The sequence below is a fragment of the Taurulus bubalis genome, assembly GCF_910589615.1.
Source record: "Taurulus bubalis genome assembly, chromosome: 2".
Taxonomy (NCBI): Eukaryota; Metazoa; Chordata; class Actinopteri; order Perciformes; family Cottidae; genus Taurulus; species Taurulus bubalis.
The window spans coordinates 17,572,338-17,593,899 of NC_136590.1; the positions used below are offsets into that span (position 1 = coordinate 17,572,338).

The 21,562-nt window shown below is 42.1% G+C and overlaps 1 protein-coding gene across 1 annotated transcript in view; it reads left to right on the top strand.

The window, feature by feature from the left end:
• The window catches only part of lmf1 (lipase maturation factor 1), a gene marked incomplete at its 5' end in the record, with an annotated part of 22,214 nt that extends 5,423 nt beyond the window's left edge, over nt 1–16,791 (top strand). Inside the window, 7 exons of the mRNA XM_079214050.1 lie at nt 8,309–8,374; nt 11,501–11,668; nt 12,046–12,226; nt 14,011–14,164; nt 14,906–15,089; nt 15,550–15,662; nt 16,302–16,791. Coding sequence (XP_079070176.1) covers nt 8,309–8,374; nt 11,501–11,668; nt 12,046–12,226; nt 14,011–14,164; nt 14,906–15,089; nt 15,550–15,662; nt 16,302–16,488 — 1,053 coding nt within the window. The 3' untranslated portion in view covers nt 16,489–16,791. The remainder of the gene's footprint in view (nt 1–8,308; nt 8,375–11,500; nt 11,669–12,045; nt 12,227–14,010; nt 14,165–14,905; nt 15,090–15,549; nt 15,663–16,301) is intronic.
• Nucleotides 16,792–21,562: the final 4,771 nt, after the last annotated feature.

Consider the following 21,562-nt stretch of genomic DNA (forward strand, 5'->3'; position numbering starts at 1 on the left):
GTGTTGATCTTCTCAAAGCAGCCGTTTACTTTGTCAAACACAATACAACATAATTGATTGGAGTCGACATCTTATTCCTAAAAAAAACCCCATTAATATTTCATGTGGGGAGACCCTTTACAGACATCGATGTTATTCCAGTCGAAGCAGAAAGGCATGTAACACACACACACACACACACACACACACACACACACACACACCTGAATACATCCAGTGAGCCAACATGGAGAAATAAAGCCATTTTGCAACAGTTTAATTCCCATTGGATTTTCAGTGTTTATCCTCCTGACTTCAGATCGTTTCTTTTGGAAAAGGGGTTTGCTGCAAAACACTGCCAGTATTTAGAAACCCAATCCAAATATATGGTCGGCTAAACAACATGTCTGGTTGTTTGACAGTTTCCATGGTGAATTTTAGACCACCGACTCAGTTTGATCTGCCAATCACTGCAGCTGGTCACAAATCCAACAGGGTTTTTTCCTACGAGGACCACGAAGAGAGCTGAAACACACGAGGGGCACCGACCTCTGCCCCGTTTGACTGCAGAGACCTTCTTTCATTCAGCAAAATGCAAAGCGTGTGAGAGTTTAGTCGTGAAGTTAGAAAGCCCCTGCTTAAATCACCTCGTCTGTACTTACTGCTGCAGATTTGCTGATTGCAGAAATGTAACGTTACTATTGAATTGTGGAACGCTGGATTGCATTCATGTTTTGATAAAGGGTGGAAGGAAACGTTGAGTGGACAAAAATTATGAATTTAACTAGTTTTTGGCCCATAACATAATACGTTTGTTCCCAGAAATATTCAGACATTTTTGGAACAGAACTTTTGAAACTACATGTATACGATGAGAAGCTTCGAAACTCAAATAGCCATATGTATGTATGTATGTATGTATGTATGTATGTATGTATGTATGTATGTGTATATGTGTATATGTATATATATAACCAACTTTTAAAATGTCAAAACATCCAGCTTTTTCATGTCTTGCATTCCAGTAAATATAAAGTGTGTTTCTTTCAGGCTGTTTATCAGCCAAAACAAGATATTTATCAACATCACCGTGGGCTCTAGGAAGTTATGAATTAACTCATTTAATATTTGACGTTACATTTCATTTAGCTGATGCTTTTAGCCAAAGCAACTTACAACACATTCATACACCGTACGGCAGTAATTTGGGGTTAAGTGTCTTGACCGATACTCTGATTGAAGGACGGACCTGCGGCCACTGAGCCACAGTTGCCCCATGTGTGTCATGTGTTCAAGGTAACATTCACTCACTCTGTTCATTACAGTCGGCTGACTGCCTTACTTGTTTCCTAATTTGACTTGAACCTAACATTGTAATTTGTTGTTGCATATTGTTGATATTGCATTACAATGCAAGTTCTGCTTGTGTTTATTTTAGAGTTTTGAATGTTTGAGTGGGTTCATCTCCTCCAGTGACAGTAACAGACAGCATTTCAAGAAGTCACTATGACATACTCTAAAATCTTCAGAAAAGGGATAATTTCCAGCCCAATTTGATTAGATTTAGCCTATAATCCACATCTGGGATTTCCACTATGAGATTTTCTTTTTTTTCGTAATTTTTAGCAGTGCTGCATTCGAGTGCTCGTGAGAATGTCAGACATCCAGAACTCTTGAAGGTTTGTCCGGAAATCAAATCCAGACGGCACACAATAAACAAAAGGAAATAAATATGGTGCTACGATTTCCCTCTGTGAAAAACCTAAAACGTGTCATGAGCACGTGACGATGCCATGTGTCATGAGCACAGAGACGAAACCATTCCAGATTTACGTGACGATGCGGTGAGGGAGCTCAAGTTGTAGTGGGACTATGAATCTGTCACGGTGTACTTGTGGAGCAGCTCAGCAGTGTGAAGTACAGTACAGTACAGCCCCCTGCCACTGTCCCTCAGGGTGTGACTCCCATGGTCAGTCATGTATCTGTGTGACAGCCCATCACTGCCACACAGCTTCTGCTTGTGAGGACAACACGGCCCACCCATCATGTTTGTTCAGCGTTTTTTTGCCCCGAAGTAATGTCAAAGATTGTAACACTCTGGTCACATGCTTCTGATCTCTGATCGGCATCTGTCCCATTAATATCTTCTAAATGCATTATGATTGGTAACTTACGTTAATACTCGGGATGGGCTCACATGCTTTTAGTCACATCGTCTCCTTATTATCCCTTTAACCAGCTGTTGCGATAATTCAACACAAATGCTAAAAAAGCTACAACATTTATCAAAGTATAGTGTTGAAAATATCAAATGAATCAAAAACTCCTGTTTCCTTGGTTACCTTTGATAATAGACTCTGCTAAGATAGATAATGCACCGCCATATGAAAATTAATTGGCTCACCAGAACTAACAGAACTTTCAACACTTTCACACACACGCACACACAGTATTGGCACAGCAGGTTGCCCAAACATAAACATTTCCAACATGTGGCTGCAAAAAATAAAGAAACATTTCTGCTGACCATATGTTATGCTAAACAAGATTGTTCTCACAGAAATGTTTGCTAGATGAAACATTTGCTAGATGCATTGCCTTTATTGGGTTCCCCATTAGTGTATCTGAATGAGTTGTGTTGCAACATTAAGCAGCTGGCGTGATCTGTGCTGCAGCAGCTTGTTTGCATCATCAGCCTTTGTAATCGGGCGATAAGCTCAGAACAAAAGTGGAGCTAATGTGACTAGGGCTGCAACTAAGGATTATTTTAATAATCGGTTGATTATTTTTTCGATGAATCGGATAAAAAAGGCATTAATTTCCAACCCTTTATTCATAAACCGAAGTGACAGTGCAAATTCACAGTGCAAAACATGTTCAGAAAGCACAAACAGGTTGCTCCTTTAACATCCCTGAGCTGTTAATTAAAACAATTAAATTGAAATGGACTAACACTAAAAACATACACATGTATGCTTTACATCTGCCAAATGTGAGCCCTTTTTTTTTTTACTGTAATTGATCTCCTTGGAGCAGAGGCTGCTTTAGCATGCCCTGCTTTATCAATATGTATGAAGCACTGGAACAGAGGGAAGCTGCACTGCTCCTCTCACGTCTGTTTTGACCAAAACCTCCAGGCCCAGCTCCACTTCATCTCAGCTCTGCATCAAGCTGCGCTACATATAGAGCGTCCTCTTCCTTAAACTATTTCATTCTGGGCCTCTTACGACCACGAACTGACGTTGTTGGCTAAGCCCAACTATGTGATTTGCTTCATTCTACTTTGAGTAAAAAACAACCTGCAGCCAGATCCGCCGGTGTGCCGATTAAATGTTAACGAGTGACAGCGTGAACTGAACCAGACCGGGGGGTTACGGCATGTTTCACCACGTTACGGTTTTCTACAAGCAAGACTGAACTGTAACGGAACATAACGTAACTTTAACGACAATACACAACAAAAACACGTTAGCTAACGTGATAGCAAGCTGACTAGCTTCCATTAAAAACAAGTTTGAGGGAAATGAAGCCGCTGTAGACATCTTAACGCTGGTTGGCCAAGACTCGACCCGTCACATCCAAGATGTTCTATTTTTGCTAAGATCACGACTTCAGCGTTTCTCAGTCTCTCACTCTCAGACACGCTGGCGGCCAGTTGCTCTGCTCTGCTCTTTTTTTTTTTTTTTTCTCCGCGACTTTATGACTGCCGTAATAATCGCGCGACACAACGAATCGATAATGAAATTCGTTGCCAACACTTTTGCTAATCAATTTTTATCGATTCGTTGTTGCAGCCCTAAATGTGACCTTATAGGACGGTGGTGGCTCACAGTAAATATTCTGAAATATGATTAGTCATGTTTACATAAGGGCTGAGCGAAAAAGTAGTGCAGGTTGATATGCAGCCCTATGTACCCTTTTTATATTTGTTCAGTTCTACTAATGAATTGGCTTGAGGTTTCAGTGGACCTCATTGTAGCAATAGCCCTTTACTATGTGGTTATGCTATTTAATTTTTGTGCTGGGGGGATGCATTTTAGTGTACTTGCTAACAGGCTACCCAGCCTCTCCCCATCTGTCCATGTCACAGAAGTTCTTCTTCTATTAGCCTCTCTTCAAATTAGTGCCGAGTAAAGATTAATGGAAGCATTTTTTTTGTTCTCGTCTTTTGCTGCATTCCACTTACCTGTTGCAACAAGTAGTGGAAGTTTTATACTGTTGATGCGCTTATTGGCCATCTTGGATTTTGAGGTTGGGGTTGGTAGAGTTCACCCGTTGTCAGAAATCCTACTTCAGGTGGGGTTCCAGTTGATGTCTCGTACATTTCAAATGGAACGCAGCATTTGTTTTTACCTTGGCTTCATTTCTAACATGCTGCCAAGAGGTTTAAAACAGATCACCTATTTTTTCTTGCTAGCAGTTTACTGATAGCATAGCATTCTCTCGGCGAATTGTTTTTTGTGGAAATATGCTTGTATGCTGCCTTTTTCCTAATCACATAAGAGGGTATATATCAATTTTAACTTTAGTAATCTAGTACAGAGATATGTCCAGAATGTGGTTACAGGGCTCTCAAGTGTCACGCATTGAGCGTGACTGTCACGCATTTCGGTCTTAAGTCACGCCCTCCCGCCGCACATCGTATTTCTCACGGAGAGAGAGAGATAAGAGAGAGAGAGAGAGAGAGAGACAGACGGAGAGATAAGAGAGAGAGAGAGAGAGAGAGAGAGAGAGAGAGAGAGAGAGAGGAGAGAGAGAGAGAGAGAGAGAGAGAGAGAGAGAGAGAGAGAGAGAGAGAGAGAGAGAGAGAGAGAGATTTTCTGCCACAGCGTCCGCTCCATTGGTGTCTGTTCTTGTTCGCTCACTCGACTCCCCCGACTGGGCTACCACAGGGTTTTTTAGTTCCAACCCAGTGTCACCAGTAGAGCGAGCTCTGATTTACACCTTTTGTAGTAAGCAGGCTATAGTTGGCTCTTATCCAATAGTTTCTACAGTGTTTAAGCATTAATTTTTCCTTAATGACAAACTATTAGACAAATCATGTTGTTTAATAGATAGTAAAGCCAGTGAATATGGGGTTCTTGATGTTCAACTAATCGCAGAATGAGTTGCCTGAGGACATTCCTTGTGAAGAAACGGTTAAATGATTAACTTCTCTGGTTTTCTGCTAATGTTTACGAGCTTCCTGTTTAAAGTGCTGGCACTGAGATTTTGAATTGGATCACACATTTCACTTCTGGCAGGAACATCTGCATTAAACACTCCATCAGTCGGAAATGCCATGCTAGGTGTGGAGTTTGGGGTGTTAACTGGGATTAGAGTAAGCGTGAGAATGTGTTTCGTGAGTGCAGATTAGCTTGGTTTTGGGATTTATATTTTGGGACAGACAACTGGCCGACTGGATTGGTTTGTCTTGACTTTTATGATGAATATCTGGGGGTGACAGTGACGTTGAGTGATGATGGGGTCTTGTGGTGCCGCTTTACTGCTGCGACACAGTGCCTGCAAAATAAAGTGTTCCTCTCTTTAACTTATATGAGAAGTTACAAGGAGCTGTCTGGCAAATAACTAGTATATAAAGATAAGAGATTTGTTTTGCGGTTGCTCTAATTAGGATTCTACTTTCAAATGTTCAAAGAAGAATTATCTGGAATACTAAAACATTGAATAGGATAATTAAAAACTGACCTCAGAAAATCTCCTTTCCTTCCTCCATTTGTTTTCCTTGCCTATGTTTTGAAATTCGAATTCTGAATTGATTTCCTAAACCTGGAGCCTCTTTATGAAAAATAAACCAAAAAAATACATCAAATTATCTGAAATGATTACACTTGATCTGAAGTAACCATTTAAACAGACTGATTTTTGTGGCCACTTGGGTGCAGCCGAAACGAGCTGTGAACACAACTATTCGCCAACTGCTGTCTGCCTGCTGTTAAGTTCTGGGCAGGTAGTGTACAGTATGTTTATCACAGATTTTTTCTGCTGTCTACTTTGGCTGAAAATGTAAATGAGCGCTGTGAGAATGAAGAAAAACTATGCAGTTGCAGGTGGCAAAACCCAAACAATGAGCTGTAAAACGCTGAAACGCACTAAACTTAACGTGAACAGGTTTTTTGGGAGATTTATTGTGCATGATTAGCCAACGCTGTGTTGGCGTTCTGTTGGCATAACATTAGCGAGCTTATCTTCGTTCGGATGGTTGGCTGAAGGTTCTGTATCCACCCATCTGTAAATCAAACATGGGCCTCCAAAGATTTCAACTTTTTGAATTGCGGACAGGTGCAACGTTCGACGCTAACACCAAACACGGGGCAATCTGTCATGGTTTGTTGACCTTTTTTTGTCTCGGAAATTCGCAAAGATTCGTAACTACCTTCAGCTTTGTAATATTACACTCCTTTACCACTGCTTCTCCTTATATGGGCTGATGCTGGACAATTCACGAGAAAGACCGCTGACAGAATAATGACGAGCCAAAGTAGTTTTTTCCCCCCAAGATGGCAAAGTCATGACCTGCCCTAGTCTACCTCTGTATCTACACACACACACAATCCTTAAAAAATGTCGGGTGCTCCTCAATTCTCCGTTTCCTTTTTCAAATCACTGCTCACCGTGACTTATTGGTATGTCATGCTGACCGAATTTGTCATGGTCTCTTTCAGTGTTGTACAATGAGAATTTTTCTTTTTTTTCTTTTTCTAGCCACCGGTTTGTATACATTTAAGAGTATCAAAATAATATGGACAAGTATTTTTACTCTCTACATTAAATCTCAGTGTTCTTCTTGAATACTTGAATACTACATCAGTATCCTTTCCCCTGGGCTCTGGGTTTATGTCAGGGCCGTCAGCTTGTAATTGTTGACATTTCAGGGTCTCATGACTGAATTGGATTATCGGCAACATCTTCGGACGCATCATCTCAACAGCAAGCAGCTGCAGCCAGCAACCAAGCTCATAATCAGAGTGAAATGTCCTGGTCTTTTCTTAAATCTGGTTAGAGAATTTAGCGAATGATTTATTCTGCATTCCACACGGCCGGCTGATGTGTCAATATTGACAGTCTCGTGTTCTGGATAGCTATATTTAGTTAATTTGGTGAAAAACAGGCTTGAAGCAGAGGGGCACATTCAGTGTTTCCCAATAAGTTATGTGAGCAGATTTATGATAAGTGTTTGTGTGGAGGTTAATTACTTGTATCATCTACCTCTGATTTCCTTCTTCTCCAAAATTAATTCACTTCTTTTTTTACTTTAGTTTTTTAGAAGGAGCGTTCACCCTGTATAGTCAGATCTACAGTATTAGTGCGTATTGCCTGTCTTTGTGTGTGCAGCCCCCTGAGTGCTGAAGGTCAGAGCGCCTCATGATATCTTCAGACTGCAAGCAAATTAGATTTGTTCTTTCAGATTTGGTCTTTCAGGCAGACTGTCCACTTTGTAGTGTGCAGGTGATTAGAGTATCAGCATAGTTTTTCCTCAAAGAGACAGGAAAGAGTTTCTTTCCAAAAAGGCCTCCTATGTGACTGAAGAATTAATCCTTCTCACTGATAAGGGCCACTCGATTTATGGCTCTTCTCTTTACCCTGCTGCTAACCATGCCCTGGCATGAAGGCGCTGTTTCTATAGTAACAACATCCTCTGCTCTCGAGAGGCAAATCCCTCCCTGTCTGGTGAGCCACCATGGGACCTTACTTCACAAAATATATAGACAATAGTTAAGGGCGTGGAACAGATCATCTTTTGATCCGTTTCAATTGTGCTATGATTCACACAAATGTTTGTCAATTACATTTTGCAACTCAAGAAAGCAACAGTTTGTCATTAAATTATTTCAGTAACGTGAAACAACGTTTTAGCTCTGTATTTGAAAATGTAGAACTCAAGGAAAGAAAGCACAGAGAGAGAAATTTGCAGACTAATCTTTAATATCCTGGAATTCTCATTATAGAGACCGTTGACATTCCCTGTATCAGTTTGGCCACAATTTTGCATACAGGGAATGCATTTACATGCTTAGTACTATGCTTGGTACTCAAACTGTAACTAAAGTTGGTCCTGAAAGTGTAATTTAAATGAGCACTGCAAAAGCCATCACCTTGATATTTGCCCTCCTAATTATACTTTCAAACTAAAACTATATATATGATTATTATATGCTGGTAAGTACAGGTGTAATGCCCCATTCAGACCAGAACTAACGGCACAGTCACCCACACCCCACTGCAGCTTCCTCTTAATTCATTAAATATGTTCATATGTCATTGAGTTATCTACATGGATTACTCGTGAACCATAAAACTGTTTTGTATTTCTTTCTTTCTTTTTCAGGGTCTCATAAAAATCCGAGGCGACAAATGCTGGAGAGACCTCACCTGCATGGACTACCACTACGAGGTGCGTGTACAGAGTGCCAGTGTAATTTACATCAGGGCTGCAATTACTGATTGTTTTTGACGATTATTTTATTCATTCATTGTTTTTTGTATATGCACATTTTAGTGTCTTAGTGCCATACGAATAGTCTGAACCCAAAGATGTTCAGTGTACAATGACTTGAGTGCAAAAATCATTTGAGAAGCTGGAGTTGTTGCTTACTTAGCAGTTATGTGAGGTTGGATTCAGTGCGTTTATCTGCTGCCAGAAATTATGCCGATGAGAGCGGCGAGACTCAACCAAAACCTCAAAGTCGTGGGCTGTAGCACTAAAACAATAGGCTGAAAGATGTTGAAACACTCCGTATAGAACTGCAGAGTCACCGTTTTCCTTTTCTTTGAGTTCCTCACTGTAAGCGACACCTTTCACAACACACGCTGACCAAGTGTCTGTTGTCGTCTGCCCAAATATTGATCTACAAATATTGATTAGCGCTGCGCTGATATACTTAGTCCACCAAAGCGTTAACATTTCCCAAAGCCCTGTTTTAATTGAAAGTCAGAACGTTTTAAGACCGATCCAGATATGCAAAGCATATTGTGCCTTGGCTTTGTCTCCTCGATGATGACGAGACGGAAATGAACTTGCATCAGGCTAACCACACTAACACTAATACCAACACATTATAGTAGCCGCGCTGTCGCGGGTTTCAATAAAACCACTTCTCATGCAGACCGCAAGGTTGTGCAAATCCCCACGGCTCTGTGTTACCGAGCTGCAGAGGCTTCTGTAATTCACTCAGACAGGAATACGCTGGCTCTCATGGGACTGGATGACCGGAGATGACGCTCGCGCACATATCAAGAATACAATATAGATACTCGCACAGTCTGAAATGCAATATACAATGGCTCCTGTGGGACTGGAGATTATGGAAACTTGGATTATTTAAGGAAGGGAATGGGGACTGGCATGCCTCATATATGAACCTTTGCAGTTAGGGTTTCTGCCTTTCCATTTATTTGGAAAGAACATTCATTTGGTTTGCTGCTAAACTGCGTTATAACTCGACTGCAATCTATCCCCCAATTGAAGCGGTTTTAGCGTCGCTAATCCCATGGAAATCACTAAATGATTGTCAACCCACGGGGTTATAGAATGAAATATGAGGCAGGATATTTTATCCACTATAATTAATTATCTCTGTTTCTTGTAAAATACCAAATGGTCTCTGTCCTCTCTGATAATTAATCAAATGAAACGGACTCAACAGGGGAACTCGTTCTCTGGTTGCTCTCTGTATGCAGATTCACCGCTTTTTCAATTATAATAGTGAGTTGCAAAGTTGGTACTTTTGCTTTGTTTTAAGGGATTATAAACCAGGGGTTCTCAACAATTTGTTGACTGAGTGTCCTTTTAGGGAGCCAGTATATAATTGAGGGTCGTATACAGGAGCTATGCAGATGGGAATTGTCCAACCCATGTAGCAGATGTTGAGATATTTCAGAGGGTCGCCAAAATATTTATCCTCCAGATTTGATCGAAACTGCACATTTCATCTATTCTGTACTTGTTGAGGCATGTCATTAAAAACAGAAAAATGTCAACCTCATGGTGTCGCTAGGAAAAAAGGAAAAGTGATAGGATCAGCAAGGTCATTGGGGTTCATCCTCTGGGGACCATGGCTTGCAATATTGAAACTCCTCTCAGAAACCAGGCTAAATGACTGTATTTCTTTCAGGCAGGGCGGCCCACTGTAATTATGCAGCGGGGAAGGAAACTCTGGGCTACATTGAGCCTTTCAGTGCAAAACAACCAAAATGTAACTGAACAATTCACTGATCCATTGATTTCCCCAGTTTCAAAGGAACCAAAGACTTAATTATATTGTCGATGCCGTTCATGTTTTGCGCAGGAGCATTCCTTAGCATTTGCGCATGCTAAGGAGTGTTAGCATGTGTACTTGATGTACCTTCATGAGGAGAATCATATGTAACATCAAGATGTAAGCTGGATATTTTCCAAAGCTACATCCCGTGGCTTTCTCTGAAGTGGGGGGGAAAAAAATCCTTTGCAAAGGCGATTCTTCAAATTACACACTGACAGTTGTTTAAAATGTAAAGAAACGCGTGGGCATTCAGAAAATGTCGTCGCCTGACAAATCGTATTTCATTATGGACCCTTATTCCACGCTGGGTCGGTTTCTCTGACTCGCTCCAACCTTAACTGTCAACGGCCTTCAAGGGCGCGGGGGGGAGGGGTAATGCAGATTTACACACACGCACACATGCAGAGCGCCGGAAGCCGCAGGCACCGGGTGAGGCGTTATTAACCCCGCTGACACACTGCTCTCTTTGACCTCCCCCCACCCCCCCCGATGGGCGTTTTTCGGCATAGGCAACGTTTTGTTTGCTTCGGTTTGTTTGTTGTAACGCAGCTCGCTTGCAGGAGAGGTGGGGGTTGTTTGGGCGTCTGAGGTGGTAGGCTCCTCGCCCTTTAGTTTCCAGGGCTCGTTCGGTGAACTACAGGTTAAATACCCCCCCCCCTCATTTATTTTCCTTCATTCCATAAAAAACAATTAGAGTATAGACTTGTGTGCCAGTGTCTTGTTTTCTTTTCCCCACCACCTATTTCTGTTTTTATTTTTCACCACCTCACCAGACACTATTTGCATGTCCAGCTATTACACGGTTTTGCGTCCGACCACCTCTCTCTCTCTCTCTCTCTCTCTCTCTCTCTCACACACACACGTAATCATACGAACACTGCACAGCTCTGTGCAAGTGTTTTTTTTACTGTTTTTTGTGTGTGTGCGTGTAGGTGTGGTTGCCTTCATTTAAATAGAGTTCCTCCTTTATTTAGACATGGAAATGTTTCTCCTCTCTCCATCCTGGGCTCAGGCAACATTTTAGGTGCCAATGTAAAAGTGAGAAAACATGCATTTTTAAGCTGTAGAAAAAGTCTACATTCAAAAAAAGTTTGGTACCGGTATTAAACTTGTATGCATAAATGGATGGAACCAAAACCCATTGATTGAACCACATGATATTAACAAACCCCTCGTCAAAAGCTCAAAGATAGTCTGTGTTTTCACGTTTTTCTCCCCCGACTGTCTTCCTTATCCTTCTCTTTCTCTTCGTCTCCCAGACCCAGCCGGTTCCCAACCCCATGTCCTACTACATGCACCACTCCCCGTGGTGGTTTCATCGCTTTGAGACGTTCTCCAACCACCTCATCGAGCTCCTCTTCCCGCTCTTCACCTTCCTGGGCCGGCGAATGCGCACGTTCAATGGAGCGATCCAGATCCTGTTCCAGGTAACTTGCACTGTTCGTCAATGGGAAGGCCCGTGTTCCTACGGAGCCAGACGTTGAATTTAGAGTTTTTGCTTTTGGACCAGTCATAGCGTTAAATGTTATTATAACATTGAACATTTACTGGCTGATTAAAGGAGATATTACATTACATTTAACTGTGTTTTGTTTTTTATTGAATTATATGTCAATGGGCACTTAAGTTTAATGTGCAGTGGGTGGAGAGTTTAAATGGTTTAAAATATGTCAGTAGTTGTCCACCATGTTGGTGTCTCATTGTCAGTAATGCAATATAATGAATCCAGTAGTTATTTTGTTCTCATGGTTTCTATAGCACCCTTGTGTCTTTCCACTCTGCCTTGTCTCTTGTGTCTATATAGGTGGTTCTGATAGTGAGTGGGAACCTCAGTTTCCTTAACTGGCTGACTATTGTTCCCAGTCTGGCCTGTTTTGATGATGCATCGCTGGGCTTCTTGTTTAACTCTCGAGGTGGAGCCAAAAAGGCAGTGCTCGAGATACAGAATGAGGATTCAGCCGGACGCACCCCCAAATCCACCAAAGGTACCCAGGGGCCGCATTCACAAAACACCTGAAGGCTAAAAATAGAGAGACCGTTTCTAAAAACTAAAGGACATGTGTCATAGCTTCAAGACTTCTAAATGTTGTTAGTGTGAGAGTAATTCACACAGCATGTTACTGCTAAAAGTGGCCAGTTAAAGGGATAGTTCAGGTCTTTTTGAAGTTTGGTTGCATGAGGTACTTATCAATAGTCAGTGTGTTATACAGTAGATGGCAGTCGTCACTCTCCCACCAGCACGGAAGCAAGCAATGTACTGTTGTAGTAAAACATATTTTAGCCACCTAAAAAAAAAAAATATATATATATATATATATATATATATACACACACACACACACACACACACACACACACACACACACACACATCAGTTTAGCGCTATATTTAGTATATTTTCACGGCTTTACCTTGCCATCAAACCGTCCTTTTAAGGTGGGGAACTGTTTTGTTTAAAGCCACAGGATTCTTTGAAAAAACATACGTTAGAACTAACTAACTAACTAACTAACCGATCAAGGGAGCGGTAGACCACCAACTTCCAGCTTCTACAAGGTCAAATTACATGTTTTTATCAAAGGAGCCTGTTGGCTTGGACGAAAGCTTAAATAACGGCTTCCGCATCAGAAAGAACTGTCTGACGGCACGGTGCTGAACATATTCTAAATATAGCCTACACTAAAACTGATATTGTTTTTGTTTTAGATGGTTAGAATATGTTCTGCTGCTGCCCCCGTGCACAGCAGTACATGATGTTGCTCCCGCTCTAGTACTCTGTTGACCGTCATCCACTGTATGTAATGCACTGGGTATGTCTAAGCACCTCGGACAACCCCACAAAATCCAAACTATCCCTTTTAAGGATTCAGTCGTTTTACCAGCGAGACAGAAATATCACACTGGTGAAAATCCTTCCATCTTGTTTCTTACTCCTGTGTATTGATCAACCAATCGCTGTAGACATGGTAGGAAGGTGTCGTTCAAGAGGTAAGATCCTTTGTCACTGTAATAGAACCCCAGATCAATAAATCAAATGAGTCACGGCCATATACTCTATGGTATTGCAAAATAATATATATATATATTTATTTTTTACCTTTTAATCCGTTAAACTTGACTTCACACAATGGGTCCAGAGAAAGTTGGTATCTCTTAACAGTGGAGACTAATGGATACAGGAGGAAGGAAATTATGGAAGAAACAAGGAATTATCAGAAGAAAAGGGATTAGCTCTTGGACAGATGAGAAGCTTGTACAAGTATGGCATATGGTTTACACGAATTTAATGGTTTACATTTTTGCAGACTGCTTTAAAATGTGGTAAAAGCAACATTATAAAGCTCTCTAATTGGTCCCGCTGGCCCCATTAGTGTCTCGGCCAACGTTCATCAATACCGGCCATCCCGTGAAAGTGTTGAGGTCATCACGCACATATAGACGCACTCAATGGCACTGATTCTCTTCACACGCACACAAACCAACACTAACATATATGTCACTTTGATGTAAGTTGTAATTACTGTTTTTTCCCCCCACGGGCCACTCTCATTTTGAAATCCTCGGCTTGGAAACACGAGACGCAATATTTCTCGAAAAGTCAACAAAATCAAGTAAACAAAAATTATGTGATACCGTCTTCAGGCAAAACAGGATCTGCAATTTCATTACATTTGCCTCAGAGCTGCGTCTAGACTGATGCTGCAGTTTTACCATTAATTCATGCTATTCCACTCTTTGTGTGTGCGTGTACTTACTGTATGCATTCCAGGTATGCTGATGCGCCGGGTGGTGAACATCTCGTTGGGGGTCCTGATTGGCTGCCTGAGCGTTCCCGTTGTGATGAACCTGTTCAGTTCCAAGCAGGTGATGAACACCTCCTTCGACCCGCTGCGCATCGTCAACACCTACGGGGCTTTCGGCAGGTACAGTACAGCAGTTCATGTGATCGGATTGAACAGCAGATGAAGTGAATGGATAAGTGTAAGGTCTTAAGATGTCTTATTATGTTCATGGAGAAAGTTATCGTTCACTGTTCCATTTATCCTCCAGACATTCATATGGCTTAATAGTTGAAACCGCAACTTTCAAATTTAATTGAATGCATCCATTTGCAAAAAATATTTGCACTGTTTTTCTGGATTAATGAGATTATTATCTCCTAATTCTAAAAAAATTAATTAAATTCCAAAAAACGAGATAGAAGAGATTAATATATCAGATTTCTGAGAACAGTTTTCATGGAAGAAAAATTGTAGTTGGCGTGTGGCGAGGGATGGAGATCAGACCACCGGCGCGCCGTCTTGTGATGGCTGCATTTAAATTGCTGCAGCCACTAAAGACTAAAGACGCTTGGCTTTGCGAAACATGACGCTTTGGTTGTGTAGCAGAAAAAGGAGAAATGTAACTATTATGGTCAGTGTGTCTAAAAATGTTGTGAAGTGATTACTTCACATTCCTGCCGCCGTCACACACATCCTCTCACACTTGGAACATCGGTGCATGTAAAGGCATCTGCACTGTCAAATCGTGTACTCCATGTCTGCAGTCTCGCATTCGTACACATCAACTCTGCATCCTTCCACCCTCCTACCCTCAGTTTATCCGAGCATTTAGTCTTGTTTTGCACCCACTTTTCACCTAATTCCTACCCGACCTCTGTCCAGCATTACCAAGGAGCGTACCGAGGTGATTTTCCAGGGCACTCTGAGCCGGGATCCCAAGGACCCCGAGGCGCTGTGGGAGGAGTACCAGTTCCTGTGTAAGCCAGGGGACGTTTACCGGCGGCCGTGCCTCATATCTCCGTACCACTACCGGCTGGACTGGCTCATGTGGTTTGCTGCCTTCCAGGTGAGACACAGCAGGAGTTAATGTACGGAGGAGGGAAGTGTACCACCAGCCGAAGCAGAAAAACAAAAACGTATTCACTTAGCCTGATGAGTGTGTTTTTGTGTGTGGATATAGGAGTTGGCTGATATTGGATGTCTGATATTTAGATGTAGGATTTCCATTCCAAATACACAAATAGAGGAGTTTAGCTGGTTTATCATCCTATGTGGCATATAGTGTGTCAAGCCACTAGGGGGCAGTAGTTGTGTGCACTAACCTCAATAAAATGATATCTATCTATCTGAGTTTCTCTGTTCGTTATCTTCCGTCAGTCTCCAAATCCTTCTCCTTATCTCTCTGCTGTTATTATGTTACCTCTGGCCACACCCTCCCCGTCTCTCCCTGCCTTTGTAAAACCTTGTGTACGTCTCTTTGTCTTTTGCCTTATCTTCTATTCCTTGTCTCCGTGTTTTGCACACAGACCTACGAGCAGAGCGAGTGGGTGATCCACATCGCGGGACGTCTGCTGTCCAATGACAGCGCGGTCCTCTCGCTGCTCGACCACAACCCCTTCCAAGGCGGAGAAACGCCCAGGTAAAGCCCAGAGCACACAGTTACCAGAAAAAATTATCCTTCTGCAGAGTCGACGTACAGCATTTTTATCAACCTCACCTAAGCACACATTTGTCCCATTAATGATGGAGCTCTGGTTGCAGATGAAGCTGTCTTGATAAATGTTGGCAGCAATCCCATGGCGAACCTGTGAGGGATTATTCTCTGTGCTGTAGCCCCCTCTGGTGAAGCAACAAGTGTTTGTTTGCTAAAATACAAAAACTGAAATATGGAGATGGATTTGTTAGGACAATATACTGTATACCTATAATTACAAATGTTAATAATATGACTTCTCCAAATGATTACACTGACAGGAAAGTGAGAGAAAAGTAATCTAAAGCCAAAGTGCACCACTGCCCCATGTTCTACATAGGATTAAACATCGTATACTCCCACACAATATAGGCACCTCATGTTCATAGAGCGAATGGATTTATAATTGCATAAATAATACAAGTTCAAAGTTAACTTTCATTCATCTCTGAAAAACAGTTGTTGGTGGTGCTCGAGAAGAATAGTAATAGTAATCATAACAGATATCTTTTTTCTGGTCCAAAGTGGTAAACAGACATTGCTGCGAGTCTAGAAAACTGCTCATTGTGAACTGTTCCTCCTCAGGTGGGTTCGAGGGGAACACTTCAGGTACAAGTTCAGCCAGCCGGGCAGCGCCAGCGCGGCTCAGGGGAAGTGGTGGCTGAGGAAACGCATCGGAGCCTACTTCCCTCCTTTGGACCTGGAAGGACTCCGGGGCTACTTCCAGTCCCGTAGCTGGCCGCACCCGCACCTGGACCCAAACCGGAGCTGAGGCCGCTACGCCTGACTACGGTATCAAAAGGGAAAGCGGGAGGACTGCAGTGGTGGAGGTCGGAGGGAGGCCGGGTTCAAAGTCAGTTTGTAGTGCGATGCTGCTGGTGTGAAACACGGACCGAGGACAGTGTCAGGTGTTTTTTTATAATAATCTTTTTGTAATATTTCCTGTCGAACTGCTTATTAAAACGTGATATCTACTCACAAACAATGTGATGCTTTTACAAGGTTTCATTAAAGGAATGAATCTATGAATCACACTTTGATTACTGCCTCTTGTAAAGAAAATGTCAACAATAAAACTGCTTCAATTTGTATTTAGTTTTCCCTTCGACCTTTTTTCCCCTTCAATGAGGGATGTCATCTTTTTTTTTTTTACAGACAGAACGTTTAGAACCGGTCGGGTCGCATTATGGGGAATGTCGGCATCAACCGGGTTGCATTGTGGGGAATGTCAGCACCAACATTTTGGCAGAACGTCTGAAATAGAAAAATATAATATATCTAGTGTTCGCAGCAGTGCGATGCTAAATTGGGAGAAATACTCTTTAGGTGGAACGTTCCAGTCATCGACTTTCTTCTTCTGACTGCATCTAGCGCTGTCAATCATATATCTTATAATTTCTCATGTTTTATAGATTATATTATTATTGTTTTTCATCAATTTGTCTCATCAACACTATTTACACCAACCAATCTCTAATCAGTGTGTAGAAAATGTTTGTTGCTGAGCAACAACTCCACATGGAGTTGTAGTTGCAGCACAAGGCCACTGAGTGGTGCTGCTCTCCAGCTAATTCACATCTTCTGGGTTTTTGTGGTTTTTCTCGAAGTTAACCAACCTGCACTGAGTTGTGTGTCGTGTGCGTTTCGGTGTGATTTATGAGTGGAGGGCGTCCCTTCTGTCTAACATCGATTTACCCACCTGACCCATACGTCTTCGTCACTGACAAGAATGCCTACATAAGGTGTCTACGAATAAATTGAAACATATCTTAATTATTTGACTTCCTAATTCATCAGACCCTTCTCTGACTGATATAGATGTGTTCAGAACATTTCTGACCACATCCAAACATCTTAACTGTACCAGTACGTTGTGTTTGACATATTACAATATTTCTGTATGATCAGTACAGTTAAGATGTGTGGATGTGGTCAGAAATGTTCTGAAGACATCCATATCAGTTAGTATTTTGAAAACCGGATGTTGTGTCCCGTGGCTGTTTCCGGCTGTTTGAATCTGTTTCACGTCAGATTCTCCAGCTAATTTGACCACAGAAATCCGAGTATCTGCTGATGATCGCAGTGGTTTACTGCACTAGATGGAGTTTATCACACACTTTGGGCTGCATTCCCAAACAACCCGACTCAGAAAAAAACGGAGAAGGCGCGACAGAGGCTGTTACCGGTCTCACACCGGCGGGCAAGCGGTCTTCAGACCGGCTCCCGGGCTCCCACTGCGACTGGCTCCTTTTTTTGTTTTCCTCCGCAGAGTTTAGAAATTAAAATATGCTTAAATAAAGCAAGAAAACAATAACACAAACACACGATTATAAACGTATTTGTAATACAAACATAAAAACAAAACAAATATACATGTATAATCAACGTATTTGTAATACGTCAAACACAAACATAATCAGAGAGGAGATACGTTTCTGATAAAACGTAATTGGGAATGTGTATTAGTTCTGGGGGAACGTAATTTTTAGGAGACAGGGTTGCTCTGACTCGTGTATGTCTTTTGATTTATTGAGTCCATTTCTGGCTTTGGATTCTGTCCACCTGTTGAAGATATTTTCAAAAGAGTTTCTGTAGACACGTTGCCGTAGAATGAGCCGGATATATCTACTTATGGAACGGTTCATCATCATGGACTCCGCCATGTTACACTGCTAATGTTTCTACAGTAGCTCGTAATTGACAAACCAAGCACACACGGGAGAAGTTTCAGTTTGTTGCAATATGCAACCATTGCCATCTATCTATCCCTCCCACACACACACAATTATTTCTTAATCTATTGTTTATTTATTCAATATTGAACTTTAGGGCTCCATGATTATGTTCTTCCAGCGACATGAAGTGAAAAATGATTCGAACGATATATATAAACAGGGCTAGATACGATGTCTGTTATAATCAGTGGGCGTGCGTGGTCCGCATTGGCGGCTCATTGGTTTTCGACGATGCACCGCTCGCACAGCACGGGGCCTTTTTAATAGCCTCCTAATCAAACGTCTCCGCATCCCGTTTCTTGTGCCCCCCGTCTTCGGACTGCAAATAAATCTCCCCGCAGATTCGCGGCTTTGCTCGCGTTTTTTTTCTTTTTCCTGAAGCTTTGATGGTTTCCTTACATATTCGCACGCCGGATCAAACGGCCGTCAATTTGCCGCTTGTGCAGCAGACAATGGGGACACGCGTCCGTCTCATCTCCACGGCTCCGGTTGGGCTCTCGCTGTTGTCCCGGTTGTCCTCTGATGTAATATTAAAAGTGGGGGCGGCAGCAGTGCTCTAAGAGTCTGGACGGTAGAAGTGAGCTTAGTGAATCGCATCACAGCCTTCCAGACGAATTGATGGTCAGTGAGGCTGCCCGACGGCTACTGGTGGTACTGGGCAGCTCTCAGGTGTGGAGGCCTCTAACTGAACTGAATTGTTGCAGAGAAAGACGCTCCAGTGAGTCACCAGTGCAGCAGACCATGCGGTTATGTAAAAATGCTATCCAGAGTATGTATCATCACAGTGGATGCAGGACAATGAAAGCTGAAGCATTAAGAGCAGGCTTTCTCTTAGACACATGTTTTGCTCTTAATTCATGACCAAGACATTGAAACCGTACCGATGGATCGCACAACCCAACAAAGGTTTGTTTGACCTTGCATGTAAACACGCGTCTAAAATTATTAATTTGACACTCGGCTCGCTCTGCAGCCGCGGAGACAACCTCCTCAAGTTCCTGTAATGGCCACAAGATGCTGGCTCCATTAGATTGTATTGACATTGATGAGAAAGATGAAAGCTTTCCCATCAAGCGACAAGAAGCTGGGCACTAAATCAAAAAGATTTTATTAAACCTGCAATAACAAATTATTTGGCCACTTGGTGACAGCAAACTCAACACTGAAATATTTTCACCTTTTAAGTCGATACAGCAAACTTCTTCGTGAGTTGTTTCTTCTCCCAGAGATTATAAGTTATTAATATAGCAGCAAACAACTATTTGCTTTGTGAAGATGACTCCCTCTGTAAGTGTTGTAATCTGAGTTTCTCTGTGTTTCGTTTACATAGCCTGGTGAGCATGCCTTGTTTTTTGTATGTGTGAATGTGAACCTGCCCCACTGGCTAGGTTGCCCGATGATGGTGGTGAGGGTGAATCCAAACGCTAACGTTGAAAGCAGGAAAACTATGAGCTGAAAAGATGATGATGAGAGCTGTCAGGCATTCTCTCTCTGTCTGTTCGTGTCTCCTTTGATATAAGTATGTGTCTTATAAGTAACAGATATAAGTCACATAAGTATGTGTCATACGTATGTACTACTACTACTTACACTTACTAATGTACTACTACTTTGTCATACTGATATACTACATACTTATGTCATGACACATAAGTGTGTAGTATATAATGTGTCATCATATAAGTGTGAATTCACAGCTGAACATGCTTCATAGACAACAAATGTGGACACCTCATGTGAAGCCTGACATTGGCCTTGAATAAATGCTTGTATTTTATTATATACCCAGCCTCAGTTCCAGTTCTCTCCTACAGTCCTCTGGACCTGTGTGAAGTTTGTGTTGCCATGCCTAACTCGACACAATACATTTCACTACCTTCACTGATCAAACCTGACTTTTTCCTCTGGGTTTCATTCGCATTACCTATAGCCACTGAAACAAGTCTTCTCTGAATCCGAAATGCTTCATGGGGCCGCTGAGAATGGCAGTTCAATCTCCGGCTCCTCTGGTCCATATCAATGTGTCCTTGGGCAAGAGACACTTAACCCCAAATTGCTGTGCCAACGGTGTGTGTGATTGGGTGTGAATGCTCAGATAAGAGCCTGATGGGCAGGTGGCACCTTGCATGGTAGTCCCTGCCATCAGGGTGTGAATGGGTGAATGACATGTAGTGTAAAAGCATGTGGAGTGCCATACAAGTACCATCCATTTACCGTGTAAAACATGCACCTGCTGGCCACACTGTGACAACGCACTCCAGGCAACTCTAAAGTGCCTCATTTCACAGCACGCCCGCCTGCTGCACGTGTGCAACCGTTAGCCAGAATGCAGAGGAAGCAGTCTGGATAATGGAGTAATGTAGCATTGAATATCAAAATATCCGTGAATAAACTATTTAGCTTCCCAATACAAGCGGCCACACAGACCTGCACGCAGACCTACACACAGACCTACACACAGACCTTTAGGGAAAATACACCCTAAAACTAGAATTTACACTCTTTTAACGTAATAGATTGGGCAGTGATGGGGATCTATGTTCCAGATGCCTTTCAGTTCGTTATAAAACATCATAGAAATTGTCAACTGATATGTATTTTGATTGAGAGGAATTAGAAAACATATTTAGTGTCCGTTGATTATCATCAAAACTGTGGCATCAGAAACGTCACAATCCGTTGATGGAGGTTCTCGTTCCAAGCTCAGAGAGATGTTTTTGTTGTTGTAATCTTTGGGTATTAATCAATGTCAAACATTGTTGGAAAAGTATATCATTTCCGTTTTATGGTGGATTTTCCCTATAAACGCACAACCATGCCTTCATGCGCTCCCAACATCACAACACAGGAGAGGGAGGAGTGAGAGCTGTTTACATTGTGAACCAGATTTATAGTCATCCAGCTGCACCGCCGGGACAACAGCTGTTTCGCGTTGGAGCCAGTGTTTCTCCATTGAACCGTTTCCAATTTACGCACTGTCATGATTTTGACGCACGGGTGAACTTATTTCGCCTCGACCACAACTCCAAAAAAAGGTGTTTGAGCCATCTCGTGTTTTTCCAAACTCTCCTCCTCACTCGTCCAGTCTGTAATTGCTCGGTTGTCGGAGCT